The following is a 27,128-nucleotide window of genomic DNA, read 5'->3' as shown; positions in this document are numbered from 1 at the left end:
TGGCCCGGCTTGATTAGCTGATGTCACAGGAAGTGAATAGTATCCTCATTGAGTGCCACCACTGCATCCAACAGCATGTTTTTCTTTCCTCTGACGTCATCGGGGGCTGGAGACGGAGATCTGGCACTGACATAATCTCACTCTTTTTTTGCAGCATGTGCACATACATGTGTATTTAAACACAGTCTCTTAGCAGATCCAGCTGGCAACCATGTGAGTGGTTGCCAGCCAACATCATCAAATCTTTGAGCTGATAACCACTAAAGATTTAGAGAAAAACTAACCACAAAGTTACTACAACAGCAGTAGTTTGAGCTGAAACGACTGGTCAATTAATCGATTAACAAAAAGTTAATCTGCTGCAATTTTCATCATTGTTTACAGGTGCTATACGTGAGATTCGGAGCATCTCTGTTGGCAACGGCAAAAGTGCTGGCATTGTAAGATGTAAATGTCTCCATCTGGTCAAACAGCTATGCTTAAGTGGTAAAGAATATAATACAATGAATGTCAGGGTAGATATGGATTGGAGGTGAAGGGCAGCAGCACAAGGCCTGAAAAAAGCCAGAGGAGAAGAACAGGAAGTGGACTTGATGAGAGCAGATAGATTTGGAAGAGATCTTGGACAATGGACAGGCTGAACTTTAACAGGAGATCAGCACAATACAGGGACGAGGCAGGGAAAGATTCATGAGGTCGAGAACAAACAAGTATAAGGAAAGGTAAAGACGTTGGGAACGTGGGAGGTCAGGAGAGGAGGGAAGTCTGGCTCGCAAAGTGCCTGAGGAAGAGGAAGGGTTGGCGGGAGGAAAGCACAAATTGACCTGTCTTGAAGAAACAAACAAGTAAATGCACACCAACACAAAAGTAAAAGCCCTTTAAAAGGAAACTGTAATGTGGATAGCTGAGGTGGCGTGCCCCTCTCACCCACATACCACCACATATAAATCTTCAGTCACACGCTCTCTTCTAAAAATAAACATTAATCTGCACATCAGAAGATGCCATCCAAATGTTTTTATTATAGTCTTACGCAGCTGATTAAAAGAAGTGCTCTGAGTATCAACAAAAAAAGATGATAAACTGCACAGGTTCACTTTCTTTTTTCTCTTGGCTTCACACTCTAAACCTGTGTAGTGAGAGCTGGAACTCACTCTGGGAATGTGTTTGCCTGTGTGTCTCTGTGTGTGATAGAAACATAGTTTGCTGCCTGGGCAGCACTGAGCCACTTGATCACTGCTGGGAACAGACGAGAGCAGACAGAAAGCAGACGGAGAGCTCACTGCACTACAACCGGACCTCTATGGAGTTCGCTGGCTAAAAATACATGCAGCGAACTAGCCATAACCAGCTTCATATGCCATGGAAATTAGCAAAGTATCACTTTGTCAATTTAAATTGGAATGTTTTACATAATAATTAGGTATCCAACAGTCCTGATATGTTCATTCACAAGATCAATAAGTTGCACTGTTATGAGTTTACATTTGTATCTATCACATAACCTGCAAAAACCCACATACACAGGAAATACATTCAAATTAAGAAAGAAGGCATTCAAATTAATAAATTGGCACGTTCACTTCAAAACTACATAATACTGTATAACAATGCATAGTCAGTTAGTGTTACTAAGCCACAGCCTTCTATCATTGTTTTGATTAATAAAAGTATATTCCCTCTGAAATCTACTTGCTGTGAGAACTTTTAAAAGATAGAACAATAATGTGTAGCACATACTGTACATACACCCAGGTTACAACAACATAGTGGTGCAGTGGTTGGAAGTTTTACTACCTTGCTGGGGTTGGTAGATTTTTACTGAAAAGTAATATAAGCAAGACGGGACTGCGCAGGGAGGAAAAGTTTATCTGCAGGCAACCTTGGACCTCCTTAATTAGCTGCCAAAAAGCTGGGTCGTGCAAAGTATTCTCGTGCAATCGTATAATCCCTACTTTCATGACAAACTTCTTCTAAGTTATTTTCTGTCTCGGTTTGTTTTACACACGTCTACCTGTGTTGTGTCTGTTTGAAACACCACCACCACCACCACCACCACCAACAACAACAACAACAACAACAACAACAACAACAACAACAACAACAGTGCAAACCCTCGTGTTGCACGGATCGAGCAGCCTATCAAACGTTTCTCGGGCACTCACCTCCCCAGGTGTGAAAGAGGGCCAGGAGTCCGACGAGCAGATAGGCGATGTTCCGTGCAGCCATGGTTGTTGGTCGGCACTGCAGCGGTCCGTGCTGGGGTGTGTGCGTGTGTGTGCGTGTGTGTGTGTGTGTGTATGTGTATAGAGGCAGTCTGACAGGGGACCGGTGCTCCTGGAGAACTGTATGAAAGAAGCGGCGGTGCAGCGCGGGGAGGCAGATGATGCAGGAGGGGTGCAGACAGGAGGTCCTGCCGCTGTAAAAAATGTCCGTCTGTACGACTCACTCACGCGCACAGCAGGTCTCAAATTACGTTTTCTTCCCGACACATTGTTTGCTTTAAACAACTCGGTGTCTGTTTATTTTGTGGAGTATTTTTTCGGATGAATAGACTAACAAGAGTTCAGAGCCCGAGTTTAAATGAATGACTGAGGCTGATATTTTGTGCAGTGTGCAAAAAAAGGAGGAACTTGAGTGGGAGCAGCAGGAGGGCGGAGGTCTGGACCAAAATACAGTATGAAGATTTATAGCTCCTCTAACAAGACTCCAACGTAATACATTTCCCAACATGGACTATTATAACGTGTGTTTTGTCAACACAAACCATGACTGTTGAAAACTTTTTTTTTTTTGGGTGTGAAAATGGTGTCAACATGAGACAGAATATGACATTTTGTGGAGCTGAGCCAAGAGGATGAGGAGTAAACTTAACTCCATGCTCCATGGTGAACTGATGCAGCTCCAAAGCATCTTTAGCCATCAACTCATTACCAGTCACAAAGGTGAAATACGTAACACTGTGACTGAGCAGGGCACCTAAAATGTCAATACACAAACATGTTCTGATAGTTTTCATGCACATATTACATGCATCTGTCTGCATGGTCCAAAAAGTGAATACATATTTGGATCATTTTTTTTATTCATTAGCATGTCAAGATACAGCTCTGGAAGTTATTTTAGTTTTAAACGGTCCGGACAACGATCTCAATTAGTGTCTTACTGTGAGCAATTGGGTTCTACAAGAACACACTATTTTCTAGCAAAGGTTTGGTTATTTTTACATGACAGATTTGTGTATTCTGTTGTATTTCTTTCTCCTTGCTTTACTCATTGGTGTGAAGTGTATGGCTGAGCTGGATAAGGGTGATGTCATACATATTTGCGTGCACCCATCAGAGTTTAGGTACATCTCAATCTAAATGTGATGAAAGCTTTGGAGTTGCTATTGAGTTTTTTAAATCAATAATACCATATGTTTTTATTTTTTAAATTTCTAACTATGATCATTGATTACTTAATCATAAATCTAATGGTGAACTGGAGATCTGACACAAAGTTGTCTGAGAGTTTAACACAATTTAAGAAGAACAAATCAGCTCACTCACTACAACACTTGCAACATATCAGTACGCACTACTCTGACTGAAATTTGTTCTCCATCAATAGCTGTTTCAAAGATAATATTTATCAACATCAAGCCCTTTATAAAACCTGTGAATATAACTCCCTCTTGGTCCTAGATGCCAAGCTCAATATGGACATAATAAGGGAGTTGAATCCGACTGACTCCCTAAACAAACCATGTAAAAACATGGTGCCTGCCAGAGGACATCATATCATTTACATTATGTTGAACTGCACTTTGGTTGCAGCCCTAACTGTTATTTTGACTATCAGGGTTTGGATAACTGTAGTGTTTGCCAAACTGTAAGAAGGAAATGAAAACAAATTCTCCAGAGTGTCAGAGGGCTGCCGGAAAATGACACCAGACACTGTGCTGTTGACACTCTGGTCAGAGACCAGGTCGTTTTGGCTTGCTTGGTGTAAGTCAACATCATTTTTTTCAAAGTCTGCTGCCTAAGCCTGTAGTGGAGAGTGGAGAGTAGCTCAGTGTACATTTACAAAGTAACCTCTTAGTAAATAAATTACAATAGATTTTAGATGAGTAAAACAACCAAATGGGTTAATGATAGCTAAAGCTCAATTTATAAAATGTTGAAGCTGATACATTATCAATATTTGAGAGTAACAAAGTTTCTTGATGATACTTTGACCAATATTTGGGGTTTTTTTCATGAGCAGTGTTCAAACAAATAACATTTGATAAAGATCCCCTAAATTTGGTTATTTAAGAATTAAAACAAAAATATGTGATGAGCGGGACATTTTACAGTTGGAAAAAAAGTATGTTATAATACTGTTTCTAAATAACCTCACACATATCTTTGACATTTCTGTCCTGCAATTTCTTGCAATGTATCGGCCGACATATAGACATAATGTATACATCTGTGATAAGCTTAATTTGTCTGAAAACTCTGCTTTGATGTTATATTTTAAAATCATAAGGCTTTCCTAAACAGAACTAGAGACAATTTAAACAGACACAAAAACCAAAGACATTGCAAACGGCAAAAAAAGTGTCTTTAATTAGTCTTTGATGATTTTGAAATGTTAATGAACTGTGCAGATCAAACACATTTTTGGTAGGTAGTTAGTATTAAATATGCTCTTCAGCTTAATCCTGGTATTTGGCACAGCCCATGATTGCCTAAGCAGAAGACCTAAGGGGCCAATGTGTAATAAAAACAATGCAACTCTTCCCCAAACTTTGCACAGACGGTGATAAAACCTCAAACTGCCGGTACAGTTTAATAAAAATCGTTTAATCTTAGTATTATTTGATCCTGTGTGAACTATCACAGCCTGTACAGCTGGAGACAGATCAAAGGATGGGGGGGACGTGTCATGTACACTGATCTCTGTAACCTTCACTGCTGGAAAACACCACCGTCTGCCATCTGATCTGACTGCTCCTGCCAAGTGGATTGCCTGGGAGTGCAGGTCAGAGCCGCATAGCAAGGAGCAGGCAATGATACCAAACTCACTGCTGAGAAAGAGTCCACAGTGGAGACGAGGTCTGCTTCTTATAACAGTGCACAAACAGCTGGACAGTGAAAGTCCTTAGAGGAAGAAACCGTTTTCCAGAGGGATGGAGCAGTTGTGGTTGGTTTTGTCTGAGCTTTTTCCACATGGTTGTGGTTTTAAATGCCTGGAAAAGACTCATTTACTTTATGAGCTTCTTTTAATTCTGGTTGGATCCGGACATTTGGGCAAGGCCATTATCATGTTTCAAGAATATTACCTGTCTATTTATTATAAAATTGAGACTGCTGTGTTCTCAGCCATTTCACTGCTATTTCAAGCGACGTTTTTAGAAATGCTTTTTATTTATTTTTATTTGGTGGTGCCCAAATAATGAGGCCATGAGAGCACTTTGGGCAACTTTTTTCACGTGCTTTTCTCTGCCAAACGCTTGCGCTGTCAATGTGAAAGCCCTCTGTGTTAGATAGAGAAGTCTGTGGTGTTTTAGGCAAGATTTTTGTCAAGGCGATAGAAAACACACGTCCCCTTTCTAAAATAATTGAAATCACAGTCTGATCCACGGCCTGGGAAAGGCCTTGGAGGACCTGGCTAGAGGTCTCTGGTTTGTTCAAGTTTCTTACAATCATAAAAAAGTGTAATCTTAACATAAAAGCTTGGTTTCTCTTAATCACAACGTACTAGTGGGTTATAGGAAATAATTTTTTAACACAGCAAAGCTTATTGTTTGCATTCAACAATTCATATTTACTTATTTATTAAAGGGGTTGGGGTTTCTTATAATGGTCTCCCTTCAGTTCTTTATTTTTGGGAAATAAAACAGAAAGATAGGCAGAAAGACAGTGTGTCTGCTTTTACAGGTGCTTTTAGTCGAAACATCCTCTGTTCACCAGATATCCCTAGTGTTCTGTTTTACCTTCCATCCTAAAGCTATTAGAGGGGATGTTGGTGGAGATACGGACACTGTCGCTCTGTTTTGGTGGAAATATGAGGCCAATTCTGAAAACACATCATTTCTCTCTCTTTCTACTGTGAAGTAGTATTAATTGGGTCTAGTGTTGTTGGAAAATCAACACAACACCCTCTCTGTATTGCTGCCACAAAGAGGGAACTATTGTAATTGTTTGAGCCCCTAACATGCTTTACATGTACACATGAGAGAAGTTTCATGTTATTCAATAAAGTTCCTGCAAAATATGCATTATAAGTTGTACAGTATGTCTAAAAAAACAACAGAGGAAAGTCAATGCATGCTTTTTTTAAAAAAGAGATTAGATATGAATAGAAATAGGGTGTAAAAAGGGTGTAAACCATCGTGTTGATGCTTTCATTTCCTTTGTGGTGAAGCACAATCCTTATGGTATGTAGCGATAGCAGAGAACTAGCTGTTCTCAAAACAACTACATTGTTCAGCTACTCTGCATCAGTGAATTATGACCAAATCTTCAAAGCTGCTATGTGACTTGGGCGCGGCACAAAATGTAAGGGCCTATAAGTTAAAATATAAAATTTGACTAAATCATTCTTTTAAAAAAAAACCTTAAAATCCCTAGTGGACAATTTGCAAGAATGCCCCCCTTTCACCCTTTATTTAATATGATACATCCTGGAAAGGGCGTTTGGGAATATCAGAGGGCAATGGTTTTGGGAATGAGACTGAAAAAGGAAAATAGAAGCAGGAAAAGCAACATCCCCTCCCCCACAGAGTTCCCAGGGACCGCAAAGCCCTGAAACATGTTATCAGAGCATGTTTCAAAATCTAACATAATCTCTAACCTGTTTTTCTCTTAGTGGTTAAATTAGATTATCAGTTGCACATATGAGTAATTTATAAACAAGTATATCCCTTATCTGTGAGGGGTATTCACACTCGATTGCACTTGGCTCCTTTAAAGGAATAGTTTAACATTTTGGGAAATAAGCTTTTTTGCTTTCTTGGCGAGAGTTAGATGAGAATATGGATAGCACTCTCTACAAACTCCAGCCAGCAGCTGGTTAGCTTAGCTGAGCATAAAGACTGGAAACAGAGGCAAGCAGCTAGTCTGACATTGTTGAAAGGTAACAATATCCACCTAACAGCTCATCTAAAGCCCACTAATTAACATATTAGATGTCTTCATCTGAACCAATCCACTTCAGAGCGGATTTATTTTACTTTTGCACAGAGCTAGGCTAGCGGTTTCCCTCTGCTTCCAGTCTTTATGCGAAGCTGATCTAACAACCTGCTGGCTGTAGCTCTATGCTACACACAAGAGCATGATATTCATCTTCTCATCTGGCCCTCGGCAAGAAAGTGAATATGCATTGTTCCCTAACTATTTCTTGAAAGAAAATTAGCAGTCGCACACAAACAATGTAGGCTATTTCATGAACAAGTATTTAGTTTAACTATAAGCCTCCGGCCCATTAGATAATCAACTTTATATTTACTGAGGGTATTCACTTATTTTTTACCCCTGAACTTGGCTCCTTTAAGATTTCCACTCCTGCTGCAGTGACTTGCGCGTCCTTACCATGCACCCCTGAGTGTGCCATTCCTTTGTGATTGATGATTACAGACTTCTGTTTATCTCACCAGGGCTCACAGCGCTGTGCTCATGGGCTGAGGAAATTCTTTAGGAAGGAAAGAGAGGAAAAGATGTCATTCTTTCCGAGCCGCTGAGACCGGACCCGAGAGCAAGCTGTTTTGGGGGGTAGTCTGCCCGGCATGAGAGACGGCTATTGTCCAAGTTGCTCCAGAGGACGGGGGGCTTTCGAACATGCACTGGTATGGTGAGGGGGTGAGGGGGAAGAGTGGGAGAGAAATTTGAATTTCTGCTAAACTCCGTCACAACAAGAAAGGATTGTGACAAAGAGACACTTTGATATCTTCATGGGCCAAGAATTGAACATCGCTTCTCCATGGTGATTATATTTAATAGGGGGCATTCATCATAGTAAATCCACCCACTGACATGTTTCTTCAGTGTTTCAGCCTGGGAAGAGCTTGGTATTAAGAAGAAGAGAAAGAGAAGATGAATAAAAAGGTTAATGACTTCAGTTTAGTAATGCAACTTGTTTTCGTTGTTTGGAGCAATATATAACTTAAGAAAAATGAGGATTAAAGAGTCACTTATCCTGCAAAAAATCCCATTTCACTGAAGACCTCTCTGTCTAGAATTCACTTGAGATAAATCTGTCATTGTTGGGTGATAATTTCAACCTTTTTCAATTAGAAATTATGAATTTTCAAGGGATGATTGTTTGGATCATGAAACATTAAATAATAAGGCTGAATCAAAATCAAGACAAGACTTTGTGGTGGAAAAAAACACATGATTTCCATTCGAAATTATTTCACTTTTTTTTTGAGAAATAGACTTTGAGGACTTTATCAGTAGTTTAATGAATGAGTTAATTTTTTTTCGGTTAAACACTGGATGGTTATAGCTTCACACATGTAAATAGTTGTTCTCAGTTTCAAATTAAAGCTGAAACTATTAGTGATTTAATTGATTAGTCAAAGAAGATGAATTAATCTGCAACTATTTTTGGTACAGTTTCAGTACAGTTTTTTCAAACTAAAATGACAAATGTTTAATCATTCCAGTGGCTCATGTGTGAGAACGTATTGTGTTTCTTTGTCAAATAAGATAGTTAAGAAAATATTTGGGGTATTTTATATAAAAAAGACTAATAATGAAAAAATAACCGGCAGGTTTATTTACAATGAAAACATTTGTTTGTTGCAGCCATATTGGAAATCGTTATAGTATAAGTTTTGGTTGGTAAAGTTTTTGGCTGTTTGCAATTTTAGACATCACTGTTAGCTATTTATGATTGAGTTTGAGTTTTTTCCAGAAATGAGTCATGAAGCAGGAAGCTGCTACTTCAGCCTGCAGACTCATGAACATCCTGCAGATGCACAGACAAGGTCCTGAGAAGACAACTCAAAGAACAGGAATGTCACGCTGAGGGACCTCCAGTCTTAGTCATCCTATTCATATCTTTCTGAGTCATGTCAGTAAAATCATCACGTTTTCTGAAATCAGTCTTTTGTCTCACTCATTTTCCCACCTTTTTTCTCAGACTTCCATCCCCCCTTGTTTGTCTGCTCAGCGTGTAATGAAGGCAGCGGGTTCGAGGCGAAGGGTTTCTGAGGAATGCAGGGTCCTGCTCTAGGTTTCGAACCAGTCTGCACTCCAGTGACTTCTACTGTTTGGAGTTTGTGTTTTCCCAGAGAAGCTTCTGGTCTGCCGCTTTCCTAAAATATATCTAAAACACTCACACAGATGTACTCTGAAAGTAAATTTATGTGAGGCGAGTGTACTGGCTGGCAGCCAAAGTCATCATTGAATCAGATGATCCGAACTCTACATCCCAAAATTAACCCACAGAGTCTGGGAACACAACACAAAACTTAAAGTCACAATGACAGATTATCGAGAGACTGTGTGGGGAGACTGGTCTGTGCAAAAAAATGGTTCAGTCACTATGCACAGTGGACAATGTGTTGGAGTTTGCTTCCGACCATTAGAAGACATCTTGTTCTATTAAACATTATTAATTTATATAACTATAATCTGGACAAATCTGAACATCATCCCCACAGGAACTTTACCGTGGCAGTGTGGAGGAGGCATTAAAGGAATATAGACAAATTTGGGGAAATGTTCTTATTCAATTTCTAGCCAAGAGTTAGATGAGAAGAGTGATACCACTATATTATCTAATTATGAACCTATACAGCCAACAGCCAACCAGTTATATTAAAAAAATAATAATAACTGATATTGATACACAGGCTGAAAGAGCTTGAAACTGTACGAGTTGTGATTACTCTCAATTTCTAAGAGGTTATAGATAATATTTAACTTTACATTTAGAGATATTCAACAAGACAAGTGGCTATGATTGCACTGATAAATTGATTTTAGCTATACATGGGACTGGCACAGAGCGGTAAAGAGTTGTTGCTGAAGAATGAAGGAGCAGACAAAGAGGTGGAAGGGCAGGTCTGATGCTCAAGTTTCTTTAAAGGGTGGAAATGACCCAGCGGGTGAGAAGCCTAATTGCTGTAAATCAGTCATCCGTGGGCCCTCAGCTCCTTGTAGGAAGCGCGTCAAAGGGTTGGTTTGTCTTGCTGTTTCCGTTTCATCCTGTGCAAGCTTCTTTTGTTTCCCATGTGTGTACAATTTTGTTCTGCCCTTTATTTTTTTTAGATTATTTGCTTATTTGCATTCCATACTAAACATCTCTGAGGAGACAGCTTGCAGGTCTTAGTTTACGATGGAATTCAGGATTTGTCATTATTGACAAATGGCCAATCGCTGTCTAAGCTGGAGTGGTGCTCTCAGGTTGCTGGCTACTTCTGCTGATGGAGTAAATGTGAATGCAAGCACCATCAAGACTGCTAATACATCTGGAAGATACACACTTTGAGGCAGCTGTGGATGTTGTGTGCCAACAAAAAGTTAAGAGGAACCAATTACACTTATTCTATTAAATAGCCTCCATCATTGTTGTGAGAGGCCTTCTTCCTAAAAGTGGATTTATGACATTGGATACCTATACAGAAACTCTTGAGTTAAAGTAGACACTTATAGGGAGGCTGCATAAAGTTTCAGATGAAAGCAACCCTTTGCAACCTCTCGTCATTTACAGAGGAAGGATTCGGTTGACCAGAGAACAAACAGAGGAAACTGACGACTGGCCGGCAAAAGGACCATGCGGAAGGTTAGCTACCATAAAAGGAGCAGGACAAGAAGCTCTCTGCCAGAGACAAAGAAATGCATAAGACCTTTTATAGCTTCTTGCATTGCTCCTACATATCCCTGTTGTATCATTAAATGCTTAAACAAATGCTGTTTGCCAAGTGTCCAAAGGTTCAGAACAGGATTTCCCATGATCGTATCAGACAGAGTTTCCCTTTGCTAGTGTTGAACAGCTCAGATGGGGAGGATGAGGCACAAGGCAAGGAAGGAAATACTGTTGATATTGTTCAGGATTACAAAGTTTTTGTGTTTCATTGTCATTAAAGTGGCTGAGGTAATGGGAGAGAATGGCTCAACAAGTCACATTGTGTTAATGTAAGTGAAATGAGTTTGGAAAACTGGAAAACCCTGGTGATGGCATGAAAGATCACAATGCTGAAAGTTGACTGCAATCAATCACTTCTCTCTCTCTCACACACGCACACACACACACACACACACACACACACACACACACACACACACACACACACACACACACACACACACACACACACACACACACACACACACACACACACACACACACACTTTCTAAGAACAAAAAAAGGTTTACATTCTTCCTTATTTTATAAATAATTCTGGGGGAGAAGAACTACATTTTAAAATATTTGAGACCCACAAACAAACAATAATAAAAAAATTAAAAAGAGAGAGCTCATTAAAATGAACTGATCATTTTTAAAGAGAAGTCCATTTCATGATCATTCAAATTTGTTTTTCAGGGGTATTTCTTTTATTTTTCCCTTTTTTTAATTTTCTTAAAGAGTCCATTTCAATCGTGTTTATCATTATCTCTCTTATTGTCTGTCTTATTTTATTAATGAGTAATATAAAAATGAGGATTTTAATTATTTAGATTAGTGGATATCATATTTTGCTAAACGAATTTAACAATACATACAGTTTTGCTTATTTTTCACCAAAATTGTAGAAACCAAAATGCAGATTTGTCTGTTTTGTTAACAGTTATTAATCTCATGTAGCCTATATGTTTACCGAACTTGTTTTACATTACTATAAATGTTATTTTTGTTTAATTTATATCACAGTATATTTATATAGCATTTTATTCGATATTTACATTGTATTCGATATTTTATAAAAAAAACGTTTCAATTCCTGAACGGTTCTGTGACGTATGGGATGTTGGGCAATCTCACCGGAAGTAACTGGAGAGATCAGCAGCTGCGACCAAAACAAATATGGCGGCCACAGTAACGACGGTAAACACATCGAAGCTTTTTGTGTGCTCTCTCCGTCTCTCTTGATTTTGCCTGTTAACTTTGCATACAACACATGTTGTAAACTGACTGTTTAACTAGTCAAATGTTTTTTGGACCAGGTTTTGAACGGAGAGCCAAAACGAAACCCGGAAAACAAACGGAAGTGTCCGCCTCTCGTTTGAAACTAAACATCCGCCACGATAACGCGTGTGTTTACTATGTTAGCTCGTCGCTTCAGCCGAACAAATACGAGGAAAATATGAAGATTAACTGCATCGTCCACTCAACGGAACGATTCATTGTGTGCTGTCCCGCCTGACACGAAGGACAACGTGATGTAGCGTCAGCTAACGTCTGAGGATCTCGCCCTGAGCAAAGTAAATAAGACATGGACTTTGGCGTGGAGACAACCTGAGAGCACTGAGAGGTAAACATCGAGTTAAAGACACACTACCATGGGTTTGGTGAACTTTGTAGTCGCCACTGTAGGAAAATGCCTGGACGCCGTCTGCTTACTGCTGGACCTGAATTTCCTCATCGTCCACAGCGTGGTGCGGGCGATCCTCGCGGTTATCACCTTCATAACCAGCCTGCCCACCCTTCTCCTCCACTCGGTGGTGGAGTTGGGGAACTTAGCCCTGTTTTGCTTGATGTCCATGGCAGAGGCGACGTCCAACGTAGCCCACGGCACTGTCACCATGCTGGGGAGCGTGGTGCTGGCTCTGGAGGGGCTGCTGGAGAGCCTGAAGATGGTGGGTTACCTGTCCATGCACGTCCTGCTTCGTGGGAAGGAACACCTGTGTCGAGGTCTGCTGTCTGTGCTGGAGGGCTGTGGCATCGCCGTCAGCCTGGTGGTCTACTTCACCAACACCGTGGTCAACTTTGCACTCATTGCCACCCAGAACATTTACACAGTGGTGGCCAGTGTGTGGCAGACTGTCTCCAGCCCGCTGCAGACTGTGCTGGAGCTCGCGCTGACCTCCTTCACCTTTCTGTACAGCAGCCTGGTTGGGACTTCGGCTTTCCTGTGGTCACCCTGTAAACTGATGTTGGACGTTTTGGTCTCGCTGGTTCATATGTTTGTCAGCATCTTCATATTGAACATCTATGGTCTCCTGCTCACTGTTACTATCGCTCTAACCACCACCGCCTACCTGAACCCAGAGCTGACCCGACAGGCTGCTGTGCGAGTTGGAGATTACATAAACTTTTTTCCTGCCCTGCACAGACTTAATCTGGTTTACAACCGCCTCGCCTCAGCCTTGCAGAGCGCCCCACATTTTTTACGTGTTGCCATGCAGCGCCTGCAGAGAATATTCCTTCACCTCTGCCTGCTAGAGAGAGGACTTTGGCAGAAGCTATCTCGACTTAGCAGCCAGCTAGGTTTAGCTCTGAGGACACAGCTCAACAGGGACAACAACAACCGCAGAGTACGTGGCGATGGCGACCCCAGAGAGGAGAGGCGGGACCCACCGGATGGAAGAGCAGGAGATGGAGCACACCAGGAGCTGCTGGACTTAGTTTTCCCGTCGTCGAGCATAGACAGGCCGCTAAAGAAGCAGTCGTCTTCAGGCAAAGACGGCAAACCTCTACCCGCTGAGAATCTGCTGACTCTGCTGAAGGAGCAGGAGGACAGGAAGAAGTGTGTGATCTGTCAGGACTGCACCAAGACAGTGGTGCTGCTGCCATGCAGGCACCTCTGCTTGTGTAGAGACTGTACGAACATCCTGTTGAGGCAGCCCATATATCAACAGAACTGCCCACTCTGTCGGCACATGATCCTCAACACTATGGACGTGTATTTATGAGAGACCAACAGAAGGGGATCTGTGGGCAGCTGACTACATGGAACAACCTATCAGTGTCTATACTTCAAAGTTTTACCACCACTGACATTATGGTGTATGACCTTTTGCTTTTACTAGTTTATGTTAAAGGATAAGTCTGGTAATTCTGTACATTGTTCTTGCTGTCAACAAATCCCACGATAAGCCCAAAAGTAACAACATGTTAGTCTGTCTGTTAATACTTCTCTGCCTATTTCATTTTTGCGCAAGATGTGAGATGTAAAAAACGTCTCACAAATGTTGCTCTAAAAGTGTTACTCAAACAGTGCAAACTGGTGTAAATGGGAAGGTTTTGACTTCACTGACAAGCCCTGCTAATAATCAAACAAAACAAAAATGCTAAAGAAAACATACTGTGTCCCAATTCCATATGACAATCAACCAGTATATACACTATGTACTATATATTTATGTTTATAGTATAATGTTTTTTGCAGTCTGGCATATAAGTAATCAACATACTTAACTGTTTCAACTAAGGGAATAGGAAATAACATAATACTTAAACTCCAATAGTAAAATGCCACTAATACTGTATATAAGAACGGTTTCATCACCATCCACACAGCTGCTCGTCCTTTGTGCATTGCATTGTGGGAGAGAATAGTGTTTCTGTCACCTGTGAACACACAACACACTAAAATTCAGCTTAGAGTAAGTTTGCAGAGTGGAGTTGGGACACGGCTACGGTCTGTTTTGGCACAAAGAGTGCACCTGTTTAGATACTCCAGTATTGCCACGTTGAGTCTCAGGTCTTGTTGCCATTGTAACCCGCCAGTGCCCCCCCCCCCCCCCCCCCCGATGCTGAAATGTCGACCACCGCTCATGTCTTAAGAAATGTGCTTTCAGTGGGCCAAGCTGTGAAGAAGATAAAACTAAACACTGTGCTTTATTGCATGAGACGGATTCAACACGTGTGTGTGTGTGTGTGTGTGTGTGTGTGTGTGTGTGTGTGTGTGTGTGTGTGTGTGTGTGTGTGTGTGTGTGTCTGTGTCTGTGTCTGTGTCTGTTTTGTTCAATTCTAAACATCTTTAGAAATACTTCTGTACATGATGACCACTTCTCACAGAGCCACGTAAAGACGTTTTTCTGTGTTTAAGGAAAGTGTATTTTTCCAGTCAGGCCTGATAGAATACGGCTTTATTCCAGTCATTTGTTCTATTGATAGAGCTTATTCCAGTCTTCCACTTTACAGTCACCACCAACACATAATCCATTGTAGGTTTTCCCTTTCGTTTTTGTCATTTTAATAAAGCATAGATTTCTGTTGTATAAGAGGACCATAACCTAATACGGCTTTACAATTTAATTTGCTTCTTTTTTTTTCATTTGTTGCCGTCGAAACTGAAGTGTTGATATCGATTGGTGTTTACAGGGCAGAGTTGTGACCCTCCACCATTATCGATGTGGAGTCGGATCCATCAAACCCTTTTTTTTTCTTAAAATAATTTGTATGATTTGACTAATTAGATTTCTGCATTGTTTTTGGACCAATTACTGACAATACAAGAGGCTGTAGGCATTATCGGCTATCCCTAAAATGCCAATGGCATTCCTAATTTAAGATTTGCAGTGGACTGAAAACAGCTCACCTGACCATCATCTATTGCTACCTGCAGTTTGTATGACACAATGTGGGACGATGTGATTTGAATACATGAATGTAACTTGTGTTTTTTTTAAATACTATGACTGCCACATAACGGCAAGTTTTCTGTTTATAATAAAACAATTACTGAAACTCTTTGTGATCTTTATCAGTCCATCATGTAATAATCCATGTAAATGTCACAGCTGAACTCTTCGACCATGAGGAAACACATCCAGTACAAAAGCAGATTTATTAGGGCTGCAACTAATAGTTATTTTCATTATCTATTTATCTACAGCTTATGTCCTTGATTGTTTCATGATTTTTAGTCTCAAGGCTGTCTGCAAATAGCAAAAAATGCTGAGAACTAAAATCTAAAGATATTCAGTCTGCTATCAAAGAAGAGTAAGAAATTAGAAAATGTGAAACACAAAATTGTGTAATTGATTATCAAGGTAAAAAAAAAAGGGGAAATCTGTAATACCAGTAGTGCAGGGCAATGATTCCCAACCAGAGGAATGTAAACCCCCGGGTCACATAGAAAGACAGTGGAATAGATCAGCTGATTTAAGAAAAATACAAATTATGATGTGTTAAGGAGCAAAAAAAAGAAAGAAACACACAAGTAAGATTACAAAGTGGTCCTTGGCTGATCTTGGGAATATTTATTGTCCCAATAACCACTACACCTCCAGCTACACCGAGCCCACTATGTGAGTCTAATGAGTGGCAGTGTGCTGCAGGGAGGGTCCCATGCTGCAGATTGTGCTGCCTTCAGGTGCAGCTCAGAATAAACAGAGCAGGCAGAGAAAATGTGTACATGTCACATGAGGGAACATGTGTAAATGATCAAATTAATGATGGCTGAATTCCATTTAGCAGCTATAGTTTCAGTGTCCTGGTGTTGTTCATGCTGGCTCACTGTAACACTGTTATGACTCAATGGGACTTGAAAAGAACAGAGCGATCGTTAATGTTAATAGTAACACCTGTGCTTTTTCTACTATGACAAGCTATAAAAAAAAAAGACCTGTGTAGTAATCAGTAGGGATGTAAAGCAGAGTAGAGAACCACGTTTCTATCTTACATTCCTACCTACATAGTTTACTAACGCTCACATATTTTTAAGCTTTTACCAAACTTGGTTTTCCTCCTGAGGCCCACACAGACTGCTTTATGCCCCTGGGACTCACATATGAAGAGGGAGATGCAGATTTTTACAACTGAAGTACAATGGGAAGTATTTCTACAGGGGCTGGACACACAAGATTATAGATTACTTTTACTTGTCAACGCTGTTTTTGAAACCACAGTGAATGCAACTTTCATGTTTAGATAAAGGGAGTGTTTGAGGGCTGCAGTAGGGTTGCAGGGTTTGAGGAGTGGGCCCCTAATGGTCACATGGGACCACATCCACCACCATATGACAATTCATCAGAGCCTTGTGGTTTACAACTTTATTCACGTTCCCAATGTTGTGTCTAAAAATATCTCGAGCTTCATACCGGACATCTGCTACGATAAAAGACTGCATGAAATTACATTAACCTGCAATATATTTATATTTAGGGTATTTTTTACAATAATAAAACGATTTATGTGTGATGTTCTTAATTAATTTGTGTCTGAACGTCACATCGGCATCTTGATTGATCTTCTAATATAATGGTACTGACATCATGTGTGACTCAGCAGGAGACATGAAATCGTATCTTCTTTATAACTGAGAGGTGTGCTCAGGTTTCAGCTGGACCATCACAAATCAAACAATTATGTTAGAGACCCGAAAACAAATCCAGGAGTTGTTTATTGTCTCCTGATCCTTGAGCCCAGCCTCAGCAGTGTTTATGTTAGTTGTAAGTGAGGGTGGTGTTAACAGTGGAGAGGAAGTTTAATGTCAGGGGAAGAACAGGGAGGGGTAAACCGAGGAGAGTTTTATACTCCGGGGATTCGACCTCTTCCTTTTGACCCTGGTGGTCTTGGCCGAGAGCAGTGTGGGAAAATGTCAGACTCTAGTGCACTCTTCCCTGCCTCACTCAGGCTCTATTTCTTTCTGTTTATGATCACTGTCTCCATCTCTTACCCTGACTCTTAATTTCTCCATCATGTCTAAACTGTGTGCTTTAATCTTGGTGTCTTAACAAGTGGGAAACCAGAGGGGTTAAAGCCATCACAACAGTGAGCATGTACCCTGCTAAACGAAGATGGTCACCAGCTACAAACAGCAAGTCAACCTTGACCTGAAACCTCCCTATGGGGGCCACTGTGGCTCAGCAGGGTCGTCCTTCAATCTGATGATCGGTTGTTCGATCCCCCGCTAGTGTCGTTGTGTGTCTTGGGCAAGACACTTAACCCCAAATTGCTCCCGTAGCTGTGCATACGGTGTGTGAATGTTAGATGAATGTTAGATAGTCCTAATGGGCAGGTGGCGCCTTGCATGGTAGCCCCCGTCATCAGTGTATGAATGGGTGTGAATGGGTGAAGGATGACATGTAGTGTTAAAGCAGGTCGGAAGACTGGAAAAGCGCTCTACAAGTACAGTCAACTTACCATTTACCATAAACAATGAGAGAATTTCTCTGTATAGATTAGATGAGCCTATGGCACGGTTTTAGTGGAAGTTTCTATAGAGTACTGCAGGAATGAGTTTTAAAACTTGCAAATGAGTTAGCATTATTTCACTGTTTCCCTTCATCTCGAAGTCAATGGTTTTTTTGTATGGGTTTGGGTTTTTGGTTTGCCTGAAATCAGGCCTGTGGTTAAAAAAAGGAAGTTGTTAACAATTGCTTTAATGAAACTACTAAACGTCATCAAGTCAACGCTAGTTTGACTTCAGCTCCATGGTGGTGAAGTGAAGTCATGTGACTGCGGTGTAGTTCCTTTAGCCTAATGTTAGCTCTTTACTTCTTTACTTCACGCTTCAGAAATCCTAAAAGTGGTGTTCTTTTCTGAAGATTATCTTGCATAAACGTTTGTTTGCCACCGTTTATTTTCTGCAAGTTCAACAGGGACCAAAATTTCATACATAGATATGTATAAATATTTAGATATAATCTTGAGCTTTACAAAAGGTAAGAGAAGACAGAATAGAGAGGATACGGTGCCGTTGAATTAAGATGGAAAACAAGAGTTTGCCAGCAACGTAAAGAGATAAAGAGGAGACAGGCAGCTCATTAGTGCTGGCTTCCACCCAACTCTGACTCAACTGTAATTAAGAGGTTTGTTATAAGTAATCCAGATAATCCTGACAGTCTTTAATAAATGCACTGTGTGATGAATGCGCCACATGGAGATTAAAGCTGGATGATAGCCATCAGGTCAGAGGGCTCGTTGTAGGAGCCTTCCGTGCTACTTGAACTTTCACCTTCGACTGAAAGAGACTATTTGCAGTAAAACAGGCCATTGAAGCATCCTGAACACCATGAATATCTGATTCAATAAATATTCTCAAAAGACTGAACTGCACATCTTTTCATTTTGGAAATCTTCTCAGAGATTACCTTACAAATGAAATATGTTTTTCCTGGTTTTGACATAACAGCATAACTGTAGTCTACGGTTCAGTATTTGCTCAGTCCAATATTTCAACAATGATCTATTTTATGTACCGTTGATGTAAAAATTCTAGTCCAACAATAACATGCAAAAGACCAACAAAAGTGTTTCGTAAAGATTACTTGTACATCCTGTGGAAAACTAGAATATGAGAAGTAATATTTAAGTTTAAATGCATTTAAAAATGTAATACAAAGTCATAGCTGTTGTTATTCATACCACACAAATCTGTGTGTGTGCAGACAGTTCAGGCTTCTTTCAAGCACAGCCACACATCACAAAGTCACCTCAGGTCTCACAGACTGTTGATACAGATGGATGGAATGATTAGTCTTCCATAATGTGAAGTACAGAGTGATGATACGTGATACTTTCCTATGCAGATGTTCCTGCTGGGGGAGCAGCATTGGAACCGGAGACACCAACAGACTTAACAAACTGGTTAAGAAGGCCGGCTCCATCATTGGCTGCAAACAAGACTATCTGGAACAGGTGGTGGAGAGAAGGACACTGAAGAAACTATTATCCATATTAGATAACCCAGATCACCCTCTCCACCACCTACTGCAGGGACAGCGGAGCACTTTCTCCAACAGAATGATCCAGCTCTGCTGTCACAAGGACAGGTACAGGAGAACATTCCTGCCCTCTGCAATAACACTCTACAATAAATCACCTCTGGCCAAATCTTCCTTCAAATAACTATAACACCGCTACACTGTTGTTGGCGCTGTTGGCGATCTTTTGCACTACTGTTTAGTTTAGTTTTCCTACTTAGTTAATTTAATACCATTTTATTTTATTTTATATACTGTGCATTTTTTATTACTTTATTTTCTTTAAATGTAATAGGTTCTGCACTGTTATTTTATTGTATTGTCTATATTGTGCATTTTCCGTACTTAATATTTTTATTTTACTGTGCAAATTTCCCCCTGGGGATAAATAAAGTATACGTCTATCTATCTATCTATCTATCTATCTATCTATCTATCTATCTATCTATCTATCTATCTCTACAGACAACGTTTTAGCTGCTGAACAGTGATACACCACTGTCCCCTGCTGGACAAAGTAGCACTTCCAACTACAGATGAACCGTCTTAACCAAGTGACTGAGAATAATGTAGTTGGTGACAGCATATTTCCTCTAGACTTTAGCTGTATGACTCCCTGTGTTTATCAGGAATGTCTTTGTCGTCAAATCCTATTTTAGTTTTAAAGGATCAGAATTCATGTACACATATCTTAATTTTGTTTTGGAGATAGCCTCTCATTGAGGACAAAGACGTCCTATTGTTTCTGGTAATTTGGGGATCATCCACCTGAGGAGAAGTTTGTATTTTAAAAATACACACAAATTACAGGTTTTTCTTTTTATCTTTAAGTCAATATTTTTTTAAAGTGTTTCTAAAGTGATTTAAAGTATATATGCTAGTCCTTGGTAGTGTGGAAAAGGCTTTACAGCATAGTTAATGGAAATACACTTTGTTTGCTTTCTTGCCAAGAGTTAGTTCGGAGAGGTCAAAACTACTCTCAAGTGTGTTTCCACCAGCAGCCAATTAGCATAGCTTAGCACAAACACTGGCAACAGAGGGAAACAGCCTGGCTCTGCCCAAAGGTGACAAAACCTCTAAAACTCACTAATTAACACTTTAAATGTCATTTGTTTGGGATGTAAAAAAAAAAAACAATGTGTAAAAACAAACAAATGTGTGTGTTCTGGACTATTTGCTGTATCCACTGGTTGCCTGTCTTATGGCAACAGCAAGATTGTTGAAATGTCTAATAATGTGTATTTTGGGGTAGAAATGTTTAAGTATTTCTTTTAAAACAATCTTTTGGGCATGATGTAAAGACATAACATGTACAAAAAATATAATATGAACTTAAATAAAATGAGAAATGAATAGAGTTTACAGACACTTTGGCGGCTTGTCAAACATATCTTACAGTGGGTGGCCTATAGTGCATGTTGTCTATCACAGTGTCTCACCATATCAACTACATTGTATCTGCATCAAGGCTTTATATGTCAAACTCTTGCTTTTCTTCGCCACAGACACTCACCAATGAGAGCTCAGTATTTCAGGGATTGATGTCACTGCTTGGCCATCAGCTTCAAACAGAGCGATTTACAGGCTGTGAACTAATGGAAAATACTGGCTGATTCCAGGGGAAGATTGATCAACTCCCTCCTTCTCTCATTCTATCATAGAGGGAACACTTATGAGGACATATTTAAGGCTTAATTATGTGTAGGAGTCTCAGAGAGTGAAGGGAAAATAACATTTCCTCAAGTGTGAGGTAGTGTACTTCACAGGCACACGACATTACTTGGGTTCTGGTTTTGTCAGTGTTTACCCTCCTAAATAAACAACCCATGCCTCAAGAAAGATGTCAAGAGACGATGGGAGAGACTCAGCTCAGTAAACTGGGAACTTATCATTGTTTTAAACTATTATCCGTGACGGAAAGAAGGATGTGACTTACATCAACCAGCTCACAGTGTTGAAGTGTAGCTGGAGAGTCTCACAGCATTTGGTGAAACCATTAGGCCGAAGTAAACAGTGTAAATCCAGTGGAAAATCAATCATTTCCAGACGTTTTCATTATGGTATTTACTTCAGTTGTGCTTTGCCTTTGGGAATGGAAACCAAAAAGTTGGAAGTATCGGGTGGATTCAATTGATATAAATGCCAAGTCAAAGTTGACCAATTTGGCAATGGTCGAAAGTGACAAAGTACATTTACTCAATCATAGTACTTTTGAGGTACTACTGGAGTATTTCCATTTCATCCTACTTTATAGTTCTACTCCATTACATTTCAGAAAGTAAAAGTGTTGCCGCACTACATTATTTATAGTTATAGCTACTAGTTCCTTTTTCAGATTAAGATTTTAGATTTTAAAAACATGTGATGATCTTATAAAATATGATGCATTGTTAAAGATTAAACCACTGGTTCATAATTTTTTGACTTGTGACCTCTTACAACCCTTTATTGACCATTTTGTCTTTAAGTTGTTACCGGCTCCTGCAGAGAGGATTTACCATCTAAAACTTCTCAGATGGTCTCATTTGAATAACAATTTAAGGCTTAATCAGACAAACATATCATTTCTGCATCATAATCTTTCCTCTCACAATCTTTCAGATTCATCTTGTGACCCTTTGGAGGGGACTCAACCCCTAGGTTGGACACCACTATCCCAAAACATCTATCTATAACTGTATACAAGGTAACTAATACTAGCTCCACCTAAACCAGCTTCAACAGTATAACAATGTCACTTATACATTGATACTTCAGTATTAACAATTTGATATTAAATGCTTTAAGTACATTTTGCCGATGATACATACATAGTTAAAGTTAAGTATGAGTTTTAATGCAGGGATAAGTAAAACTGATCCCCTCACACAGTGTGAATTGGTATTTATGGCCAAAAATATGTCATTTATGTGTGTGTTTTAAAAACTAAGATGGTTTATTCATTCTTCATGTTTGCTGCGCAGGTATTGACGGGAAACAAAGCGCAATAATAACATAAAAGCTGTTTGAATTTGTGGCCTGGAGTAGGCTGGATGCTGCTTTCACAACATCTGTTACAAGAATTAAGTGTCACAGCAGTTTGAAGGCTGCAATTGAAGAACAGACACTGAATAAACAGTGTATGTACCTCACGCCTCACCAGTACGGTATGTGCCATTCAGGTAACATTGTCTGGTGTGTTTTATACTCATTACACAAATACAGATGCACCAAGTCATGGCCCATTCACTTCTCAATAAGAAAACTGAAATAAGCAAACAAAAAACAGGTTGTGGATCATTTCCCAAAGTAGGATATGACTTTGTTTGGTTCATGAGCCCGTGTCATGCAAACACAGCAGAGTTTTTCCAGTCTGAGTACACCAGGAAGCCAGTGAAGGTGCTGTCTGTCTTGGTGCTGGAGTAAAATCCACTGTACTCTGACAGAGCCATCTGGACCCACACCTGGTCGCCAGGGACGAGGTGGAGCAGGGAGCCGCCTGACAGGGATGCCGGTTTGGGCCAGTTGCCATAGAACTGAAAATAAGATGCCATTGTGTGTGCATTTTTCATCAGGTCAAACTGGAGGCTGGCGCGGTAGACTGTGGCGTGGACAGCAAAGTAGTAAACTCCTGGTACTTTGCAGGTGAAGCGTCCCGTCTCTGTGTTGTAGTCGCCCTGTTCGTTGATCACAACCTTGTCGAAGCGGACTGCATCTCCCACAGTGAGGGGTAAAGTGTGGCCCTCGGCTAGTTTGACAGTGAAGGCTGATTTGGGGGCCACTGCGCACTCTCCTGCCTGTCCCCTCTCTCCCTTTACTCCTGGGTCACCTCTGTCTCCGGCCAGGCCTCGCACTCCTGTCTCACCTGGAGGAGCACAGACATGAGCATCAACAGCGGACATGTATCACATACTCACACATAAATACATGTAATCATAGAGCACCTGGGTCTCCCGCATCCCCCTTCTGTCCCTTCTCCCCCGGAGCAGCATCTCTCCCGTCCCTCCCATCTCTCCCTGGCTGACCAGGACTGCCATGAGCTCCTGGAGAGCCTGGGATACCGGGGTGACCAGTACACAGACTGGGAGGGATCTTGTTGTCTTCTAACTGGTTGGAAAGGTGGACATGGAGGAGAAGGAGGGAGTGCAACAGCCAGAGGGAGGTCATTGCAGTGTCAGGGCTGAAGGAGAAAAGATAAATAGATTTTAGTCTTGCAAAGATAAAGGAAACATTATGGGTTACAAACAAGTCTGTGGATGACTAACACCAAAGTTTGAACTGGACTACATACAGTGGGATAATATGATCCAGTTAAACAAGAGTGCACCACATAAACATCACTTCAAATCAAACATCATCAGATCACAGATGCCAGAAGAGCACATATAAATGTTGAAATTGTGTAAACACACTATAATGAGTGTTTTACAACATAATTTGAGGACTTGCAGTATAATTCAGTTCACCTACAAATATGCTGTGGCACAGGATTGAAAGCTTCAGTTTAGTTGCAGTTAGAGGGAATTTATCATGAATTTAAGGACTCTCAAGAAGACCTGTTACTTGAAAAAATATGAATTATCATAACACTAGTTTATGTTTTTCAACAAATTCCTAACTTGGTTAGAGGACAAAACTGAAATAACCATATTATATGACTAAGTTGTTACACATTGGATGTCAGTACTGCCAAAACTGTAAAGAAATAGCCAGTAATTTAGCACAGATGTCTCATGAAAGTGTCCCTCTTTACTCAGGTAGATATCTCAAATCTTTAAAAATATCAAAACAGGCCTATAAGTGGAGATTTAAGTCCCACATGGAGCTTGTTTTTATTAACACAAATGCAGTTTTTGGTTCCAACAGGTGATTCAGCTTTCTTGAATAATGGGTTGAGAGTCATGATAATAAGAACAGCATGCTCTGCTTCAGGGAAAGCACGTGGTGGGAAGTGATGGGAGGGGGGGATTACCAGAAATGAAATAATGCAAACAGAAAAGACCATCATCTATGATCCACGACTGATTTAACTTTTACATAAACAACTCAAAACCTAAACTGGAGATAATTTAATTGTTTGACATTAAACATTGGTAAAATTGCAGAGAGTGCAAAGTAAAAATCCATGTAGATAAAAGTGCATGAGTAAAGTTTGTTTCTGTGAGGGCCATTCAGTCAATTCAGAAGAATGAAAGTAATACAAATTCCTGAGCTAATGACTAATCACGTCTTCATGAAAAAATATGATGACAAAACAGATGTTTCTAATAAAAGTTTGATGAGATGCTGAAAACCAGACAGGCGTCTCGGAAACTACTCACAGCCACATTCAACAGTTAAAAATGTCATCAACAAATTCTCTGTCTTTCTGTCTGATCCTTTTTTCCTGCTTGTGTGTGAACCTCAATCTCATTCTGACCGTGCCTGGACAGTGTGAGAGGTCTCACATTGCACTGCTATATAATCTGTATGTTTTCCTGCAAGGTTTTTGGTCAGCTCGTCTCCACGGCGTGTTGCCCTGTTTGGCCGTCTGTCTGGCGGCAGGACAGGCGTCACAGGACCATAAAGTGATCTGATGAGCTGAGCAGGAGGACTCACAGCTGTCTAACAATACACAGCTCTCTTGTGGACTCCATGTTTATGGTTAAAACTTGCTGTTTGTGGTTTGTGACAATGATGAGAACCGCTAAGAGGTTGTTTTTGTCATCTATCTGGAGGTCTCCTAATTGGAATCTAAAGCTTGCATCCACAACAGCTGCAAAATAAGAGAGAGGAGGGGGAGGGATAAAAACAGAAGGAAACAGTGAGTGAAAAAAGTTTGAGGGAGAGAGAAACGCATGTCAGCGTTCCTGGCAGAAGAGGAGCGCAGACAAGAGGACAAATAATGGAGAGTCTGAACAGCTGTCTGCCATCAGTCCACTCCACATGAATGTTTTCAATAACCGAACAAAAGATTAATCCACCATTTATTGGCCACTAATGTGTAGACGACAGTGTCAACTGTACAACTACAAACACTTTTGACTCAGTTTATACTTACAGTATATACTAGTTTGTTTTTTAATTTATATTCATAATTTGCAGATTTGTCAGACTTTCATTTTCATTTCCTTTTCATAGGCTGCTGTAATATATGTTGGATGATTGAGATACATTTTTTACAGGCAGTTCAAAGATTTGATGTTTCTGTAAGACTGAAACTGTTTTGGGCATATTGAGACCAGCTGAAGTGTACAGATATTATCCACATTTACTGAAACCCTCTAACAGGCAGAGCTGCACTTCTATTTTGACCCTGTACCTGAATAATGCAATGAGCCGGTGATGGAAAGCACATTTACTCAAGTACTGTACTTAAATACAATGTTGTGGTACTTGTACAGTAGTTTTTGCTACATTATTTGTTTACACCACTACATTTCAGAGAAAATTATTGTACTTTTAACTTCGCCACATTATAAGACCGCTTTAGTTGACTACTTACGTAACAGGTTAAGATTTTTAGATTATAAGAAGACTGGCTCCATCAAGCAGTCATATCTAATACACAATGATGCACTTCATACTATTTTACATTTTATTGGTCGCTCTGAAGGGAAAAATAGACTTCATTTCTCAACACTAAAGCCTTCAGACATATCTCAACTCTGCACTATGGCATGTGTAGATTTCACCTGTGAGTCTGGAAACACTGAAGAGGAACACAAATCAGGAAAAAAAAATAAACTGAACTTACCAGACGATGTGGTGTGAAGTCTTCTGGAGCCGCTGCTGCTGATGTTTGAGTGCATCAAAGAGAACCCAGTGAAAGCCGTTCCTCCCAACCAGAGCGTCTGGCTGGGAAAAACTGAAAGGAAACGGTAATGAAATCCAATTAGAAACTGGGAGGAGAGAGAACAGGGAGGACACAGAGGGAAATATTTGATGTTAATCCAGCACAAACAAAAGAGAAATAACCAACTCCGAAACAACATTCTGACTAAATCTATATGAAAGGAGGGGTTCGATGTTTGGGAGATTGCGTAACAGTGTTTGGGAAACTCTCCAAGACATAACCTCAGAGTTCAGAGGGCTGCGGTCAGAAAAAGACAAGAGTCACCACATCAAACTGCAGCAGAGAATGAGCTCTATTACATGAGATTATTTACACAAAACACCACAGTTTAAACGACAAAAGAGAGAGATAAATACAGACATCAACTGACATAAAAGCAAACAGATACAATCACAGTGTCTTTACTCTACTCTGTGATTTTCTTTATCTGCCTCCAAGCAATTTGCTCCATCCAGATAACATCATGCTATTATCAGTCTCCCACTCAGATGAGACTCTCTGACGGTAATCCTCTACTCCCTGTAATCCTTCAGTGGCAGTGTTAAATTAATAAAGCAAGAGCTCTTAATATCTTTTTGGCAAGGAAGCTAAACTTGAGCTGGTTGAATTCAGCAGTTCCCTTGAATTTCGGGCCAAGGAATACATGTTTTCACTGTTATCGTGCAGCAGTGACCCCAAACAGACCAGGACGGTGCCAAAACTGGAGATGGCGGAGGATTGTCTTATCTCTGTGGGA

The 27,128-nt window shown here is 40.3% G+C and overlaps 3 protein-coding genes across 5 annotated transcripts in view; 1 reads left to right on the top strand and 2 right to left on the bottom strand.

Moving 5' to 3' along the window:
* The window catches only part of mcamb (melanoma cell adhesion molecule b), a 31,280-nt gene extending 28,950 nt beyond the window's left edge, over window positions 1-2,330 (bottom strand). For all 3 annotated transcript variants that reach the window (XM_068710654.1, XM_068710653.1, XM_068710661.1), the window contains exon 1: window positions 2,166-2,330. In XM_068710654.1, coding sequence (XP_068566755.1) covers window positions 2,166-2,229 — 64 coding nt within the window. In that variant the 5' untranslated portion in view covers window positions 2,230-2,330. The remainder of the gene's footprint in view (window positions 1-2,165) is intronic.
* A 9,672-nt stretch (window positions 2,331-12,002) lies between these two features.
* On the top strand, window positions 12,003-14,669 carry rnf26 (ring finger protein 26). The gene has a single exon (XM_068710634.1). It carries the CDS (start codon window positions 12,484-12,486, stop codon window positions 13,834-13,836), a length of 1,353 nt encoding a protein of 450 aa, XP_068566735.1. The 5' UTR covers window positions 12,003-12,483; the 3' UTR covers window positions 13,837-14,669.
* A 7,322-nt stretch (window positions 14,670-21,991) lies between these two features.
* On the bottom strand, window positions 21,992-26,378 carry c1qtnf5 (C1q and TNF related 5). The gene is made up of 3 exons (XM_068710626.1): window positions 26,294-26,378; window positions 23,502-23,737; window positions 21,992-23,422 (listed from the first exon to the last, which is right to left on the bottom strand). Exons 2-3 carry the CDS (start codon window positions 23,722-23,724, stop codon window positions 22,902-22,904), a joined length of 744 nt encoding a protein of 247 aa, XP_068566727.1. The 5' UTR covers window positions 23,725-23,737; window positions 26,294-26,378; the 3' UTR covers window positions 21,992-22,901.
* Window positions 26,379-27,128: the final 750 nt, after the last annotated feature.

This window comes from Cebidichthys violaceus, unplaced genomic scaffold (assembly GCF_023349555.1).
Source record: "Cebidichthys violaceus isolate CVI_PGR_0920_01 unplaced genomic scaffold, fCebVio1.0.p SCAF_1, whole genome shotgun sequence".
NCBI lineage: Eukaryota > Metazoa > Chordata > Actinopteri > Perciformes > Stichaeidae > Cebidichthys > Cebidichthys violaceus.
The sequence above is the reverse complement of the archived record's forward strand: the minus strand, read 5'-3'. Positions and strand labels throughout refer to the sequence as shown.

Coding starts and splice junctions, on each gene's coding strand:
- rnf26 (XM_068710634.1), top strand. CDS start 12,484: ATGGGTTTGGTGAACTTTGTAGTCGCCACTGTAGGAAAATGCCTGGAC.
- c1qtnf5 (XM_068710626.1), bottom strand. CDS start 23,724: ATGACCTCCCTCTGGCTGTTGCACTCCCTCCTTCTCCTCCATGTCCAC. Junction 23,423..23,501: donor GGGGGATGCGGGAGACCCAG/GTGCTCTATGAT, acceptor GTGCTCCTCCAG/GTGAGACAGGAGTGCGAGGC.